General features: G+C 40.1%; 1 protein-coding gene across 1 annotated transcript in view; it reads left to right on the top strand.

Moving 5' to 3' along the window:
• The window catches only part of dpr2 (defective proboscis extension response 2), a 45,577-nt gene extending 26,677 nt beyond the window's left edge, over window positions 1-18,900 (top strand). Inside the window, exons 3-8 of the mRNA XM_017090497.4 lie at window positions 8,918-9,189; window positions 11,070-11,147; window positions 11,460-11,592; window positions 16,522-16,765; window positions 17,686-17,783; window positions 17,893-18,900. Of these exons, the coding sequence (XP_016945986.3) occupies window positions 8,918-9,189; window positions 11,070-11,147; window positions 11,460-11,592; window positions 16,522-16,765; window positions 17,686-17,783; window positions 17,893-18,158 (1,091 nt within the window). The 3' untranslated portion in view covers window positions 18,159-18,900. The remainder of the gene's footprint in view (window positions 1-8,917; window positions 9,190-11,069; window positions 11,148-11,459; window positions 11,593-16,521; window positions 16,766-17,685; window positions 17,784-17,892) is intronic.
• The last annotated feature ends 387 nt before the right edge of the window (window positions 18,901-19,287 follow it).

Here is a 19,287-nt window from a genome sequence, read left to right as displayed (position 1 = left end):
ATGATGATTATAGATGATGATAGAAAATAATAATAACGTTTATAAAATTCAGTATCAGTTCTTTTTAGATATGGTTGTATAACTTTGATATGTTTGCTCTCTTTCTATTCAGAGAATTTCGAAAATTGATGTCTCGCTTTTTCCCAAAATAATTTAGGCGCTTTATCGCTCCATTCTCTTTAAATGAGAGAGACAAATTTTGAAATAAAAATGACTTGCGAATGTCATTCTAGCCAAGACCCTTTCCTTCTGCTTAAAAACTAATTTTAGTTTGATTTTTTTTTAATAGTTTAAATACCGGGATTTTGAACTCTTAAAACAGGGACATCTGCTACCAAACGCGATACCTTAATATATCCAAATACCAACAAAAAAGTCCTCGTGTAAAGTCCCCGTCTTCCTTCCGGTACCCAAAAACTTGTAAGCAAGATGGAAACACAATTTTGAAATGCCAGTCAAATATAATAGGAAATTCATGGGCAACTACTTATGCCAGCTTTTCAACTTTGTAAATCTTATTTGCCGTAGCCTGTCAATGGCGTTCGTGTTTTTTGCTCCTATCGACATCACCATTTTCATCTCAGAAGGCAAAGAAAAACAAAGTTTTATTAGTTTTTCGGCGGAACGTTAACCGTATTAAAAAGCACTCGGCAACATCAGAAAAGCCAACATTAGTGGAGCCAGAATAGGCGACATCATAAAGCCAAGTGTGTCACACAACAACTGATAATCGGAGACACAGCAACAATAGAATGGAAATTGAAAAACTGTAGCACACTTATGCGGGCCTCCGAGTGCTTCGAACTTCTTCAAAAACGCATAAAAAATCAATGGCAAGTGCCATGTGCGCAATAAATGTCAGCTACAAACGAAAACTTCACATGTTTTTCTCGACTTCCTTTTCCAGGACTTCCGCTTTTGCGAATGAGCGTGTGTGTGTGTGTGTGTGTGCTAGTGTGTGTGTGCACCAATTTGTAGAGCATACTTATGTGAGCAGTCGGAGAAGGCCTGTGCCCCCCACAAATTGAAATCCGCCATAAATTGGCGAGCGGAGACTGACTGAAAAGAAATAAAGCAAAGTCGAGTCGAGCCGAGCTGATGACAATTTATTGTTCACACTTGCAACTGATGATGGTGCTTAGGGGAATATATAAAAACCAACGTGTGCCACGTGTGTGCGAGCCTGTGTTTGCCAAGGAATATTTCATCGTCTGGCAGTGCCCGAATGTAGGCTCTACAAATTGCCAGCCATTACTTTGCGACTATGCCAATACTCCAAAATATATTGGCGATATATATATAATTTAGGGATGGGAGACAGTCTGAGGAATATCAGAATATTCCGAAGTAGCTGAATAAGAATGCACATTTTTAAAGGTCTATGCTGAACCGATGTAGTATGAATTTTGGTGGCAGCCTACTGAATTCTTCAACTTCTTTTATATCTCAAGCTTTCAAATAATAAATAAAAACAGAATAAACTGGCGAATAAATAAATAATAAGTATTTCGGCTACGTAGAGCAACCTTTGAGACCTATTTTGATAAATGTAATTAGTTATATTTTATATTATATATCATGGTTTTCTGTTTATAGTTAATAATTATAGAAAAGTTGTAACACGTATATATTATGATTTTGATTTTTAAATGTCGTAAAATTAAGATTTTTGATATTCTGATTACACTAGGAGTAAATGTATCTGAATACATGCAAATTTCATTTTTTCATCAAGACTTATAAATAAATAAATGTATATTCGGTCCCTGTTTATATGCATTTCCATTACCGATAGTCAAAGTAGGTTGCCACCAGTTTTTAAAGTGTTAACAGTAAAAGCAAAACGTTTTACAGAAAGTTCCTAGATCCCCTAAGGATCCTAGAACAAAAGCCGAAAGTAAGCAAAAGTGACTCAAAACCCATCTCTTTTCCCCATTTATTTTCTCATTCAAGTGCGCGTATCGAGATGTAAATTCATTTTATTTGCCTTATTCTATGGCTGTACAGGTGTGCAGACGATTTTCAATTGTGCGTCTTTTGCTTCTGGCAGGCGATGATTTAAGTGGCCGGGAAGTTTTGCCGACTTTGGTGTACCTATGCGGGGCCTACGCTCTTTCAAAACTTTTGTGCGGAAAGAAGAGCCCAAAACTTTTCCACTGCCTGGGCCATGCATACCCTAGAAAAGTTCCTCCAAAATACCACACACAATAAATGCAAACTTTTGGCAACTTAAATTATGCCTCAAATCATATGATTAAAGGTGATTTTTCCGTTCGCGGAAATTTAAGAGCTCGCAGTGCTCGCTGGACAGCCGCTGGATGTTTCGCCGCGGCTCGTTTAACACATTTAAATTCATGCCAGACAAGGAAAATCCACTTTCCACGGCCTCCGCCGTTGGCATTTATGAGATGTAGCTGGGCCGTTGCTGCTTTTACTGCTACTAAGTCCCGGCTAATAGCGGCTTTAAAATTTATAGAGTTTTCGGACTGCCAGACGGCTTAGCAGCGAAGTGATTGCCCCTGCGAGTAGGTCGCCTTGATATTTATTTCGCTTTTTTGGGCCCGATGGCATCGTAAGAGTAAGACAACTGCAATACGATACTTTTCCCGGTTTGCTGGGGATATCAAGCATGGCTGATATGGGTTTCGGGTCACCAATTAGAGGCTTACAAGAACCCTTGGTTCCTGGTGTTTTCGGAGAAAGAGTATCCGCACTTTGGGCAGCCCACCAGGGAAGCTGTCGTTCTTTGTTATTTAAGGCGTGGGGCTCGGCTTGCCTTTTGACATATTATGCCATAATTCCTGCGGCAAAACGTTTAGTTGAGCTACATAAATAATAAATATCAGGGCTCAGGCACTGGCCTACATACACACAACACGACACACTCGGGGGTTTTGGGACCTTTCGGGCTGATGACGATGATGGTATACGTGGAAATATCTTTTCTAGGCTCTAGGGTCTTGATTTACAAGGCTTCAAGTCGGAAGCTTCATGCTCGAACGGTTCTCCTGGCTTTTAATTTGCATTTTCCTCAACTCAATTCGTGCAGCAAAATTGTTTTCGCAAAGATTTAGCATAAAATATTGAAAACATTTAGACAAAGTAATAGCAATGTGCCAAGACTTATGTAAAATTTATTTTAATTGTTTTTTTTGGCGCCTCTGCTCCGTCTTTTTCAGTTGCTGTTCTCGCATCGATATGCAAATTTGCCCAAGTCCAAGTGCCCTGAGAGTAAATCGAAAAAGTTTTGATCTTCGAGTAAAAACTAATAGTCGTAAATATTTATGTGTGCCAATGCTTGAGCTTAGAAATGTGTCCAAAAAGCTCAGTGAGACTTAGTTGCAATGGCAGGGACCAGTTCAATCTCTGTGTTCTGGCGATGGCAGACCGATTTTTATCAAATTTCCACTTTCGACTTAGGCAGCAAAAACGTCTTCTCCTTGCATTGCTAATGAAATTAAATTGAAACTTTGCTGGCCTAGAATTTGTGACAAAGTTCCCGGGGCAAGGATAAGGGCACAAATTGGTCTGGCAGAACTTTCATTAACGGAGGGATTTGCAAAGTCTGGTAGTGAATGTCTCTCAGTGGAGTAAGCTATCATAAAAATAATACTTAAAGCTTAAGACAACGGTTTGCCATCATATAAAGCACTGTTCAGGGAAAAAATTGATAAGATATGATCACCATTTTTATGAAAATTAGAATCAATTCTATAGAGATACGGGTATCAGATATGATGATCATTTTAATGAAAATTACAATAAATGCTATATAGATACGGGGCGTACCACTGATAAGTTCGCTATCTTTGTTTTTACTCTCATTTTCTTTTTTTGTGGAGCTTTGAATTTTGATCTCTCGCTCTTAGTGAGAAGTAATTTTCAAAAAGGGGAAATCTAACTAATAACATTCAATTTATTCAATTTAATTAATTAATAAATTTATTTTCCGGATATAAAATTGATCCCTACGTGTTTTTTTTTCTTTGTCGTTTTTCCGATATTAACAACGTTTTAAATATGTTTTTTACAATGAACCATCTCTGTTTGTTTTTATAAATTTTGAATGAGTTTAAAAAATGTGTCATTATTTTTTTACAGAGCATAAAACTACATTTTTAAAAGAGCCCATAACTCTTGACCATTAATAGCCACTGTCCTCTTGTGAAGTAACGCTCCACTTTGCTCTCATGAGCCATTATGTTCGTTCGACGCCTTTGCAGGATCTGTCCTGTCTGCGAAAACTGGGGACATTAATCTTCCTGCCACATAGAAATTCATGTGAGCGAGACATTTGCCAACAGCCTTTGGCGATGGTGCACTTTCAACTTCAACACGTTGCAGAGTCCAAGGGACTGAAAGTCGCGAGCGTATGTTTTGTATAGAGTATGTATGCTGTATAGAGTAGGGCCAAGCAGGCCCTATAATCTTGGGCCATCTGGGCTGAGTCCTTTTAGCAGAGATTCCCTAGCCGCAGGCCCGTTTGCTTTGGCCACAGCCCACTTCAATGGGCCTAAGCCTCAAATATGTTTGGCTGGCCAGTGGCAGAATGATACTCCGCTTAAACAAATATATCCAAGGAAGGGAAACAAAATAAATGAAAAACCTCTGGGACATGTTTCAGCACAAGAATGTTAGGCAAGAGCCCACGGACGCCTTTTGATATGCTAAATAAAAATTGTGAACAACGATTTTAACAAATATTCCCCACACACCCACTCGCAAATGACGACAACACAGGCAGACAACTAGGAACCTCCTCGAGGACATTGATAGAACGGGCTGCTTATTGAATTTTTCAAAAGCCCTTTTCTTTCTTTTTTTTTTATTAACTCCCTCGAGGAAAATGTGCTTAAAGTGTTTTAAGCCAAGTGTTTTAAAGAGCTTAGCCTGTATCCTCGCTGTCATTGGGTTTATTCGAGGTCGAAAAGGGCGTTAGAAGTCGTTAAGACTTGAAAATTTAATAAGATGTTACCAAAGAAATTAAATAGCTGTTTTCAAAGGGATTAAAGGAACTAGCTTCTGCTGGCTTAAAGCAGTAATGCTAAAAAATCTCTTCTACTCAATTGTTATCCAGTGTAAGTCCCCGTGTGGTCAACATTAATCTTCCTACAAAATTTTCCCCTTTCAATGTGCAATAATAGAACTGGGTTCATGAACACTATTATACGCCGTCTGGTGCACCCTTGACAATATTGTGTCTACGAGTATTATGACAAAAACCTGTCGGCGCAAAATCGGCTTATATATTTACACTAAAGCCGAAAAGTAAAGCCGGCTCCATGGTAGGGGCGGCAAATTAATCTTAGCACTCAAAAGAAAAGCCGATTTTCCGTCTGCAGCAGATCGATTTAAGGGACAATCAACGCCTTTTTTAGTTGACTGAAGCCTTTATTTGTCTTTTATGACCCCTCTTAGAAGGTGAAATACTTTTTTGCCTGCTGTTGATATTTTCGCAGCAGTTAGGGCGAATAAAAATATACCTCAGTGGAAACAAAGCATGAAGTTTATGACAGAAGCGTGGAAAAAACGAGTGGATGGCGGCCATCAACCGCAGAAATCGCAGTACGGGTAACCAACCGAACCGAGCCATTAAGCTCCTCGGCAGCCCAACTCAACACTTTTGGACGAAACAACACAAAAAGTTTGGAAAAAGCGAGCTACGCTCGATCGTTAAATCAAAAAGCCGCATGCGAGTGCCTGCAACATCATTAGTTGCAGTTCACACACGCTGAAGTGCAAGTTATGCCACCAGATAGTTGCCCCAACCCAGTCCCCTGCACCCATTTCCCTTCAGACTCATCCTGGGCACCTCGTTTTTTCGCTTTTTTTTGCCCCCTTTGGAGGCACTCGCATGCGCCGCTTTTTTTGCGAGGTGTCCAAATTAAATTTGCATCAGTTGCTCCACGAGCATCTAAATGATGCCAAAACTGAAAGTGTATCTGTATGAGTGCCGAACTGCAACAACAGCAGCCGAAACAACAACAACAGCAAGGGAAGAAAGGAGCGCAGGCTGCAGCTGCAAAAAGTGCTGCACTCACTTTGGCATTTCGTGTCTAGTTTTATTTTTTGCCAGTTTTTTCCATGTTTAGACTACTTTTCCATAAAAGCGTAGAGTTCTTTTGCCGCATATTTTACAGTGAGATGAATCGCTGTTTTAATTCCCATTGTATGGCCCTTTTTTTAGATATTTGCAGGCAGAAAAATAAATAATATATTTGTTTTATCTCTTTTATTGCAACCTTTTAAAACGTGCAAATACGTCGATTTACATTTTAATAAATATAATTTATATAGGTAGATAACATTTGTTATACCCCTTACTCGTAGAGTTAAAGGGTATATTAGATTCGTCAGAAAGTATGTAACAGGTAAAAGGAAGCGTTTCCGACCCTATAAGGTATTTATATTCTTTATCAGTTTTGATGCTAGAATACAAATTTTAGCTGACATTTTTCGGATCAAATACTACCTATCGATTGACCTAAAAAAATGTTGTTGGCACGCCCACACTAACACCCATAACACTAAAATTTTGAAAAGTGTAAAAATGTTTTTGTTTTGTTTATTTATTTCAAATTGTTGAAATGGGACCATTCACTTAAAAGTTATGACCGGTTATCTCGGAAAAAGTTCCTTTGTTGCATGCATATCTCCATCTCCCTTTCGCTCTCTTAAGTTGAGCAACGGGTATCTGATAGTCGAGGCACTCTTTCTCCCTTGTTGTTAATTGGGATAAAGTGTTAAAAATATTTATTTTCTTTATGTTATTTTGTAACGTTAAAGAAAATATTTTTCTGATAGAGTGATTACTGCAAAATGGCAGACCTTCAACCTTGAAATGTACCAATTATTTTAACAATATTAAAAAATAAAAGCAAAAATTTGACCTATTGCTTTTTTTACCACATCGTTACCTGTTACACATACTTTTTGAAACGGGGAATGTGTTGGTCCCTTTAAACAGTTTAAGTGGATTTGTACTTTGAAGACTATTTTTTCGAACGCAAGTGTAAACTAAAAACAGGATTTTAGCTTTAAATTTCCATATGTATTCTTTTTGTTAAGCATGCATGCAATAAAATGGTCAAAAATATTATTTGCAATGAAAACAGGAAGCAGTGTTAGTGTGACTACAGACAACAGAAAAATCCATATAACAAAGCAATAAAAGCTGTTCACTTAGTCGTATACGCAATATTTATGATAATGTTTCGACCAGGCAAACCCAAAAATAAAATGTCCGGTTTATTTTATTAAATATTTTACAAACTATAAAATTATTTAACTGATTTTTGTAATGGGTTAATGAGACAAATGAGTAGAAAATGGATACCACTGACCTGTGACCCACTGTGAGTCGCTATACCCATGTGTGGCTATTTCGCCCCCCTTTCCCACATGTGCATGCATGGGTGTGCCTGTGTGGGGGTGGGCACTTAAATAATTTAGATTTTTGTGTCTAACATGCACAAGTGCCACCCCAATGGCCTAAAAGATTCAAGTGCAGCCGGCAAAAGTGAGTGACCCAGTTAGGGATTGGAGGCAGTGACAGGAGGAAGTGGACTTGGATGGGGATGGGGATGGTAGATGTGCTACAGGGGGCAGGCAGCTTTTGCCAGTTTGAGAGCTGTGGATGCCGTCGACTACCTGGCCATTATCAGCAAGCGAGTCGCGTCGCTTTTCTGCGACGCTCTGCTGCCATTATGCGCTCATTAAAATGTCAAATAAATTCAAATGCAGAAAACATGATTTTTCACTCCTCGCCACGAGGTGCGAATGCATGGGTGTGCCGCACGTGAGGTGTGGATTGCAGTTCAGGGGGCATGGAGATAGTCCGTGCCGCACTGCGCTGCATAGTTGCTGCTGAGTGATTTATAATTTATACGCGTTTGTCGGCGCGAACTTTGAACTTTGCTGAACCGCGCACGTTGTGGTTTGGCAATGGGAATACAGAAACTGTGTTTAAATACAGGTGGCACGAACTGCACAAGTATCTGCCTTTGGCAAGAAAAATATGATAGCTTTATGCCGCATTAACTGCTCTTTTTCAATTTTTTTTCTACTGGCTTTTAAGCGCACTCCAGCGCAGTCTTCCCGAACTCGTCACCAAGGGGAAATGAGTTTTATATTTGGCGACTTGTGGTCTTTCCGGCTACGATGACTCTGCATTATGGTTTATAGTGCATAGTACGTTCCTCTAGCACAACCACTTAAGGCATTAAAAACCACTTATTTATTTTAATTAAAAATAATTTCCATTGTTAAGCTGTGTCCTCTGACTTCTATAAGAGGGGGAAATCGTTTAATAGCCTCCATCTGTGATATATAATTATTATGGGAAATATCCCCATTGTTTTAGTTTAATTGCTCTTCCGTTTCCTTGTTCTTTCATCTTAACGAGCCGTAAAATGGTATGTCATCGAGCATTTTTGAAATAAATTCGAGTGTGTGCACACCCTCTTTTGTACAGCTTGGTAATACAGTTCTGGTTCTGAGGCAGAGGACATTTTCACAGAGCATTGAGTGGCATTTAATTAATGTTCTCCCTTTTGAACTATTCCCTTCCGCTGCCCAGAGAAGAGGTCGCTCTTCTATCCCTCCTTTTTTTGACCCGACCCTTTAAAGGATAAGCTGTAAAATCAGTTTTGCGTGGTTTTGTAAACTGTTTGTATTTATCTTGATGTTCCGGCCATAGCTTAGTTGCCACTTTGTGTTGAAAAGAGTAGTTTCAAACTTCAATCACAAATTGCAGTTTAAATGGAGTAGTGGTAACAGAAAATGGGAGATAGGAAATACATTGAAATGCTTTAGTTGGGAAGCAATTTAGTAGACCTCAAACTTGTGCTTCTTATATTTTAAACCAAGGCTGTCTCTGAATATTTCTAACAACTTTGTATCTCCTTTTTCTTTTCAGCTAATATCGTGGACGGCAATAACAACCTGTTGCCCATAGTTTCTGCGCCATCGAGCGTTGATAATGATTACGTTTACATTGCTTCTGTCAATAGCAAATTTCCCCAGTTCGGAAACTCCCTGGATGAAGACCAGGAGGCCGAGGAGCAGCAGCCAGATGAGACCACCTATCCGCCGCCCGTTTTCGACTTTGGGATGCCCAGGAATATTACGACCAGGACGGGACACACAGCGGCCATCAACTGCCGCGTTGACAATCTGGGAGATAAATCGGTGAGTGAGTCAAGCGATTGCATTTACGAGCTTATCATTGAATAGATTCTTCTCTGGCGGATTTTCATTTTAATGCATTTTTAAGGGAAATATTTGGATCGTCAGTCAAGCTGAAAATCAAGTTAGCGCTAACTTTTCTCATGCAGTTTTCCGAGCATCGTCTATCTGGCTTTTCCATCGCCTTTCCCATCGCCGTCTCTCGGTTCTTAGCCACCCTTGTTTTGCCGGTTCAATGACAAAGTTTGTGCCTTCCGCTCAAGCCCTCCAGCCTGCCCCTTGACCAATGAGTTTACTTTGCGAAATAGTTTCGTTTTTCTTTAGTTTCCCTATTTTCGTTCTTTGGGTTTAATATAAGCTGTCCTCTTTGAATTCCAGGGTATATTGTGTTCGAGTCTTTTCAAAAGTCTAGCTTGTACTCAATTTAATCAGACCAAGAAGATCCTAACAGGGTTCAAAGCTAGTGACGAATGAACCTTTAACATTCAACATTTTGAAGCCAATAAAATATTATACTCTTCGTCAACATTTTTTACCTTGAAAAAAATGGGTTAGTGAAAATAAAAAGCTGCATATTGAATTTAATATTTCGTATTATATATTTAAATTAAGTTAAGAATACCAAATACTTAGTACAAAACTAATAAATAGAATGATTTTGCATTGAAACATTTAAATCAAGGCAGGAAAATTATCAGATATGGTGTTAGACATATTTACATACAATAATTTTAAAATGTATTGGTAAAAAAAAAGAATCTTAAAATCGAAGTTTAAAAGCCTTAAATAACCTATAATTCCTAAATCATTTATTCTTCCATATTTAATAAAGGGATAATTGAGTTTAATAACTGTGATTCTTGTGGATCGATAAAATCAATATGAATATAAAGTTTATGAAATTTTTTTGGGCATCTTTTTGAATAGTTGATTAAGTTTGATTAAGTTATCCCTGGTAAAGATAATTAGAAATTCGAATGAATCCAGTCGAAAAACGAAGACCGTTTCTGGATTCCGCCACTTTCCGTTCCGAGCTACTCGTCTTTTGCAATCACCATCCATCTCCTGCTCACCAGAAGCGTGGTCTGATCCAGATTTACTATCGCACACCTTGTGGGTCCATCTATTTCCCGCGAGCTCGTCTGAGATGCTGTTCCCTTTCGCCACTTTGACACTTTTAGTTTCGTTTATATTTTGCCTGGTTTTCCCCACTCTTTCCTCTTCTGTTTTTTTCCTGCGTCTTTTGGGGCCCAAAAAAGTTTTGTTTGCCCGCGGCCGTCTGGGAGATTACTTTTTGCCTGCTGCAGTAGCGCCAGCCTTCCTTTCAATTCGCCTGGTATTTTGCGGGGCTTTCGGCGACTTTAAGCCGCTGACATTTTGGGCACGCACTTGTCTCCATTTTTCCTACCCATCTGCTCGTTTCCCTGGTGCCTTTCGCGATGACTGAATATAACAAAATGTACTTTGTTTCAGATACGGTGGAATGTGCTTTAAGTTTAGATTGTTACCATTTTAAAACCAGAGACTTCTAATGCCACAGCCCAATTTGATTGTTCTATGCATTATGATTTCAGTTTAATTTCGTATCCGATTAAATTTCCCAAAAAGGAAAGGCATTTTTCAGATATCCTTTAGAGTGGTTTTCATGTTTTTTTGCCAGGGCCCACTGTATTTGCAATAACCTTCAGCAGGTTTAAGAGCCGGCTGCTTAGTTCATTTTGCCGCTTGGTTTATTAAATTTTCGTATCTATACTTGGGGCTCGGAGCTCTCTGCGAACGAGTTCCTAAGCAGCCAAGTGGCAGGACCGGAGGCAATTTTTAAAATTGACTTAAGCACTGGCACTAACAGCATTTGGTGTCCCTTTTTTCTGATTTCATTGCAGGTATCCTGGATAAGAAAACGCGATTTGCACATTCTGACTGCAGGCATTTTGACCTACACATCTGATGAGCGTTTCAAGGTGCGTATACGTAATCTGGGCCAAAGTTATGGTCCCCGAACCCACCTGGCCCCCCCCTTTCGCAATCTGCCCCCCTGGCCCGGGTAGCTTATTAAATGTCCGGCGGGCTCGTAAGCAAAGTCAGCTTAATTGCGTATGCAATTCGGGCCAAGCAACTTGTATGCATTGATTAAATTTGCCAAGGACTCGGTCCAAACGCACACCCCAGGACCGATTTATCTTGGCAACCTGTTTCACCCGCACCATGTCTCTCTCTCTCTCTCTCTGTCTCTTTCCCGCTCTGTGCATCCGTCTCCCTCTAACCCCGAGCAGGTGGTGCGGACCGCCGACTCCAAGGATTGGACATTGCATGTGAAATATGCCCAGCCACGTGACAGCGGCATCTACGAATGCCAAGTGAATACGGAGCCAAAGATTTCGATGGCATTCCGGCTGAATGTCATAGGTGAGTAAGGCAGCAGCCCCGCCCGCTCCAATTCCCCTTAAGTCCTGGCTCCATGATCCTCCTCCTTCACCTCCTCCACAGCAATCCCCATCCCAATCCCATCCTCAACAAATGCATACGCATTGTCAGCGAGTTGCTGGCATTCGCACGACCTGCAATGGCAACTTTTTATACACTCTGCATTTCACTCCGGCGAAGGGCTTCGTAAATTGGCCGTAAACTTTGCCAGTTTCTGAGGGTTCGGCCAGATCTACTGGCAGTGCTATGGGTGCGGCAAAAGTTCCTCCTTGGTAACATGGCAATGGCTCTGCCGTACGTCATAATGGTTTATCCCTGCCATCTAGGGCTTTTTGCCATCAGTGGAATATCACTTGCCGGTTAAGTAAGGGCAGGAAATGGGATTTGGTTTGCTGAATACAAGAGTCACTCACTTTGTGGAAATATTTTATGTCAATAGGAAACTTTACAATTCGGAATACTTTACATGGTACATGCCTTAACTATTTTATTTGTAGAAGTAGGTAAATTCCTTTCAGTTTACTTAAACAAAAATAAAGCAAAAAATTTAAAAACCGTATTATTGTTTAATTTTAAGAATAGCGATTAAAATCTTATAACGTGCAAGTTATAGTTACACAGATAAAATTCTAACGTTCTCATCTGAGTTTAAAATGTTCTTAAAAATAGACCGACATTTTTGAGGTTGAAAATGTTTTCATTTTGCTCGAAGCAAGTTGAATTGGCAATATTTACTTGGTATATCTCAACAAATAACTATTAGTCCAACTATTGTAGTAGGTATACATACCTATAAAAAAAATGGTTAAATAAACTCAACTTAATATAGATACATAAACGTAATTGCATGGCTTTTAAGAAGGAATGTTTTCAATTCAAGAACAATGTTCTTGAATATTTCTCTCTGTGTAGCAAAGAAAAGATCTGTTTTTAAGAAAGGAATTAATGTTTAATTTTAAAAATAGTAATTTCAATCTTATAAGGTACAAATTAATGTTAGTAAAGAATTATCTGTTTTTAGGACAAGGAAGCTAAGCTTTTAACATTTCCCTATAGGGAAACTATTGAATTTTAAATTTTTAAAAATTTATGAAACATTACAGGCTGTTGGGTTTTTGAGGTGTTATATTCCGTCAACCCAGATCTTCAAATATTTGTTCTAAGCTTTCTGGTGTTAAAACCTAAAAATAGGACTCGCAGAGTCAAGTCAAAGACCCAGAGACTCGTTAAAGTAAAAATAACCACAAATAAATTGATCAAATATTCCTGTTTTTAGTATGCATAGAGGCAGGCATTTGCAAGTGTTAGAGGGTTAGGTTGTAAAGGTGAAGTGGAAGCTCTGTGGGTCAGGCTGCGGAATAACAACTGTTGGCACCTGCCACCCCTTGCCCCATCACGACCCCTCCCCCCCTCAGCCCCTTCTCGCCAGCCTGTCTATTTTTCTACACGCTTTGCATGCAAACGCAATTTGCATTTAAATTCAATACTAAATTCATATGCTGGCTGTTGTAATACACACTAGAGAGCTGGCCGGGGTGTTAGAGGGTGCTTCTGTGGGGTACGCCCCTGCCTTGAAGGGAACCACCAACCCCTTTTTTGTCTCATTGTTCTGCCATTTCACAAGTTTTCTACAATGGATTTCCGCCTGCGATCCGAGGAAAGTCGGGATGTCGGGATGTTGGGATGTTGGGTTGTCGGGATGACGGGAGGTAGGATACGGATACCCTGTTTGTTTGTGGCTGTGTGTTGCTATAAATTGCTTCACAAAGCATGCACGTTCATGTTTCATTCATGTACGTAAAATTGATTTGAAACTTTTTCGCCGTGCCAGGGCAGCCAAGCGAGCAAGGAAGTATTCTCCATGGCGGGAATCCCCGGAACGCCCGACGTCCCCCGCAGTTAGTCTCCTCGTTTGTCGTCGTCACAAAGTTTTGTTTGACCAGCGTGAAAGTTAATTGAAATAATCGGGCGGAGTTTGCTACTTTGGCAGTGATTGGTTTAGTTTCTAGTTCAATGTTTTCTTGTAATGTTTTCGGAGCAATGACCAGAAAATCTACCTAGAAAGCAAAATAACTATTAGCTCTCATCGAACTTTTTTGGTATAGTATTATTATGGTATCATTTTGTATTGTTAATCACTGTTTAGGAACTGTTAATACTAATATCAATTAATAAAATAACTATTTGCTCTCATGGTATATAATTAAAAGAGCTCGCATAGTCAGTTTCTTCAACCAGGTATCCCTTGAAAATCCTGCTTAAATGGGTGTGTAAGCCCCGCTGATGAAGGCCAAAAGAGTGGCAGCAACAAATTGCCTGCCACCGGCAAGCTGCATGCCCCAGTTAATAACGAACTGGAGTCAAAGGGTGTAAATCTCATCAAAAGCCGAAGTCGTATCAGCGCTTCAGCTTCCGCAGTTGCTAGCCTGCAACCAGGAGCAACCAGGAGCAGGAAAACATCCTGCCCGCCAGGGAACTGCACTGCGGATGTAGTAATCCTTCGCCGTGCTCCTTTTCGAGCGCGGAGTTCACCGGCGACAGGAAGCCGACAGCCATGTTGTTCCCTGGGAAAAGGCGCTGCCAAGTTAAGGAATTTATGCTAATGATTTGCACCCCCCGAAACGCTTGAGTGCGATGGGATCGTGATAAAAATATTTGCGCTGTCGCCACGCGAATCACGTGAAGGGCCAAAGGAAATATTTTTACTGATTTATGCCGGAATCAAGCCAAATTTATTCCCATGAAATTTATTAAGATGTCTAAAGAGTAGTACAGCGAAGAAGGTTGTGATTATAATGATTTTCAACGGCATAAACTTTATTTATTGGTGATTTTAGGTCTTAGCAATGGAACAATTGGGATGATATCACTTAGAAGGCGATTCACAATTTGTATTATATTTTGATAGCCAATAATTAGCTATAGCTAGTTGGACTTAAAAACTCTTCGAACATATATAACAATTTCAATAAATAAATTGATTTTACTTTTGAAGTTTAGAACTCGTTTAAGAACATTAAAGTTTTGCTCCTAAGCCATCAAAGGATATATTTACCCAACCCGTCGACCCTTGTACAAAATAGTAACCACTTACGCGTGTTTATTCTTCGAATTTCCAATCTCAGAGGCTGTGGTAGGGCATTTAAGACGCTATCTACGAGGGTGTCAATGGGATCCTCTAATGCCAAGTTAACTAACTAACTGAATCGCTCGCTCGCCGCCGAATCCACTGCAATGTGTGCTCGGTTGCTGCTCAGTTGTTTGGTGCCCGAAATCTGAAATCCGCTTTCATGCCCCACTGGCCCCCATTCTGGTAGGGTCGTGTGGAGGAGACCCGACCTTCTGCTCTACCCCGCACATCATTAACAACGTCAACATTTGACTTTGTTGACTGCCTGCTGTGTTGGCCAAAAACGGTCGGTCGACGCACGGAAAAAACATTAAACCAATTTTCAGTGCCTATAACGGGCAAGTGGCAGTGGCAACAGGAGGCTGGAGGCTGGAGGGGATTGGTTTGGTTACCTCCTCCCCCCCTCACATTTGTTTCTGTCTGCGGCAGCTGGCGGGCTTATCCCTCCTCCCAAGGACCGGGATCCCAGCGCCAATATTAGAAAAGCCACACGTACAAACATATACGTATGCGGGAACAACATTTAATGGCACGTCCGCATTCGGGGCTCCTAATACATCGGCCATCTACCATCGACCAATGGCCCACCTACTGGCTCACAATAACAACCGGCTAACAACACTTAAAATGTGTGTAAAATGCGAGACCACCAGCCAAAACCAACAGCTTCATCGACAAACAATGGGTCAATGATTTGGCGGGCAGTCGGGGCCAGTTGCCCCAAAGCCAAGGCCATCAAAAAGCCCAACAAATTTTTATGTGTTAGTTCTTTCATTAATTTTGGTCTTTTGCCTCTCATACGATCGGGGGAAAAGCGTTTGCTACTGTGAAAAACTATAAAATTTGTTGTTTGCCAAAGAATGAAAATTTGAATCGACAAACATTGAACAGGTTTTACAACTTCCTGGGGGTATTGTGTAAAATTAAAAGTGTTTAAAATGTTGGTGAATCACGATAGATATTTTAGATTAAACAAGCATTGGGTCAAGTCTTGATATCTTACCTATTATATTGATGATACATAACATATGAGCTTGGAATTTATACCATTTTCCATTTATTGAGAGAGATTCAAACGATAACACTACCGAATTTCATTTAATCACTCAAAGCCGAGCTTTGTATCAATTACAAATATAACATCGAGAGTTAGTCCTCTTATTTTATGCACATATTCATAGAATAGTTATACGTAAGTAATTACCTTCCATAAGTCAATTCAGTTTAAATTGATTTATTTAGCCTACATCAATGAGAAACACACATTAAATCACGTTAGGCTTTTCAAGTAAAATACAGAGCCAATCTTGGCTTTTATACGTTAGCCTTCTCTTGAATTTCTCGTTCGTATTAAAGTCAGAACTTGTTCAAGCTAATAACAGGAGGCTCCTATGCAGTTGAAAGGACTACACGGCCTTAGTTTACCCAGTAGCTGCTCATTATCAGTCGAAATCCAGGCTCCTGCTTTTGTACCTTCAAGGTATTCCGGTTGAGCATGCACACGTTCGTCAGAGGGCGGTTTGCATGTTGGCCCTCCTGGAATTGCCGGCAATTCAATCCCCCCAATTCTACTGAACCCCCAGCTCAACCCATTCCAATCGTACTCCCCCTACAACCCAACCCAATCAATTGAGGCCCATTGAAATCTGCGATTGCCGGACGCATGATTAGATGCACGCACCAACCGACCTCATAATTGGGGCCTGGAGGGTGTCGGAGCCCCTAGAAATGCTATTAATCAATTTCGGGCTCGTTTCATTCCGTTCCACGGCGAATCGCAGTAACGCCGCCAGATGCCAAGGCGATTATTGCCGGACCGACGGACTTGTACGTCAAAGTGGGCAGCAGCGTAACACTCACGTGCCTCGTGAAGCAGCCGGCGACTTCTGCCCAGGATATTGGGCCAATTTACTGGTACCGCGGCCCCTACATACTGACACCCTTCGTGGCCCATCCGAATGACGCGGCCATCGATTTGCAGCGCATCTCCATGGAGTCCACGCTTGCGGAGAAACTGCAGAGCAGGTAAGCATTGGGGGCAAACAATAGTGCGTTACATACCTACACTGAGGGAAATCATGCAAGAAAATACAAGAAAAATAAAATAAAACAACATTTGTTATTAGAAAATGTTTAGTTATGGTGTCAAAGAAAGTAAACTAATTAAACCAATTTTAAAAACAACTAAATTTGATTATTTTTTAATAACCTCTATACTTTTTAAAACTTTGTCAAAATTATACAATAAATTACTTAAAAAACAGGGACAGAAAAACTTATACCTTTTATTTTAAAAATCAATTTTCTATTGTTACTTATCACCTTTGATTTGTCATGACACAGAAATCTCTGCTGTTGAAATTCGCCTCATTCCTCTTCATCTAAAGAATTCGCGTTTTCTTATTTTGTTATGAACTTATGTGTGACTTTGAACGGTTAGCACCAACGAATTTTTTATTATGGTCAATTATATTCCTCTTGCTCTGAAGAATTCTCGCTATCATATTTTTTTAAGTTCTTACATAATCTAAAATGATTAGCACTAAGAATTTTAGTTGGCAGGAGATATTAAAATAATAATAAAAATTATGATTATTTATAATTACTTACTGTTATTGATCAAATAAAATAATAATGTTATTTTCGGTCTCTGCACATAACATTAATTTTGTGAGAAACTTAGGAAAATGTCGTCTATTTTATAATGATTCAACATGCGGTTGAGCGTTAAACTCTCAAGTGTTGGAATTTCCGCCCAGTTTGCCAGCTGGAATGCCGTAGGAGATTTAACGTGCCATCAGGTGCCAGTTTTCCAGCTGCTTCATGGCTGGTATGCCGAGCTTTGATCGATGAAGTTGATTTAATCGGGGAGGGGACAAAGTTGACGCAATTAAGCTGCACGTTTGCCTTAAGCTTCTCTGTGCTTTGGTTTCCATGTTTTCCAGATTACGCATCGCCAATGCTCAGCTGCTGGACTCTGGGAACTATACGTGCATGCCGACCACAGCGGAAGCGGCCAGCGTGGTGGTCAATGTCATCAATGGTAAGAGCGGTCCGGATTCCACCCGATGTATATCTGATATAGCCACACTTTCTGTTTGTCTTCCTGTTCTGTTCGGTTCTGGTATGATGTGGTGGTGTGTCCTCCATAGACGAGAGCCCCGCGGCGATGCAGAAGAGCAGAGGGATCCGGACGAGTGGCAGCAGGCGGAGCAGTCGACTGGTCCTCCTCCTGGCCATGGTGGCCAGTTCCGTCGTGCGATGGCTTATTGGTGGCCGCCACATCGGCATCGGCATCAGCAACAGCTGCCGGGATTCCTGCTCGAATTTATCCACTCTGCATATCAATTATAGCAAACTGCACGCCAGCCACTTGGAGCAGCATCGGTGTTTGGAACAGCCTTTCGTCGAATCATGATAATTAAGTGGTGACGGGTTTTAAAAGAACATCTTGTACATAAACCGAATTCATAGTTAAGCATAAATACTTGTGTAAAGCCGAAAAATGGGAGATGGGATTACCGCTGTACTGTACAATTTATAGAATAATTAGTTTACGTTAACGCTTCACCCTTCCGGAATTCACTCTTCGGTTATCAAACTCCGAAATGTTTCTGAAACATTTCAACCTTTTGCATTTATTCAGAAGTGGTTTCCCATCTGGCATACAGTAAACTAAACTATAACTATATTTAATGCTAATTTTTATGCCTAGCGTAAATATTTATGTAACAATAAAAATAAAAAACAGTGCCCCCGTAATTATCAAATGTAATACTTAACGAAATTACGGCCGATAATAACATTTAACAGCGATAACGGACACAAAACTGCATTGCGTTGTTAATTTCGGAATGCAAATATTATTATTCGGGTATTTTCTGTTATTGCAATTAGCTAATTATATTTGTCACTGTGAAAACACTTGAAAACTAATTGAACTCAACTCTCATTAAAGCGACAGGCGCTGAAAAAAACAAATAGTTTTGAATTGCGTTGTCAGCATGAACATTAAAAGTCCACAATTAATTCACTTCAATTTAGTTATAGATATTCAGTGTGCAACATGAACGATTTGTAACCATATATATCGAATTTCTCAATGAGAAACAATAAAATGTATTTTGTTGAAATAAAAACCTGATTTTAACCACCTTTGCTCTGAACTCACCTGCTCTTTTTGTAACACGCATCGATTTTCCAGCACATTAATTAAATTTCTCTGCCGCCAGAATTGTGTAATTATGTGAGTTGACGTTACTTGCGAATGCCCTTTGTTTAATCATTAAATCGTTAAATGCTCGATAAAGTGTGTGGCTTAATTTAATTTCGATTAATCCGTGCCCGGGCAGCAAAACACGGCAAGTCTAATCAACGTAGGGCGATTCGAATTAAGCGGATCTCGATAAGCCATCGCCACGCGTCATCAATTCCCAGACGCACTTCCAGGCACACAATGCGGCGTATACTTAATTTCGAACTTTGACCTCACCTGCTCCACTTGACTGCCGTTTTGGCGGGAAAAAAGGATAACAATCGGCGCTTTG

This window comes from Drosophila suzukii, chromosome 2L (genome assembly GCF_043229965.1).
Source record: "Drosophila suzukii chromosome 2L, CBGP_Dsuzu_IsoJpt1.0, whole genome shotgun sequence".
NCBI lineage: Eukaryota > Metazoa > Arthropoda > Insecta > Diptera > Drosophilidae > Drosophila > Drosophila suzukii.
Note: the sequence above shows the minus strand (reverse complement) of the source record. Positions and strands in the feature narration are given on the sequence as shown.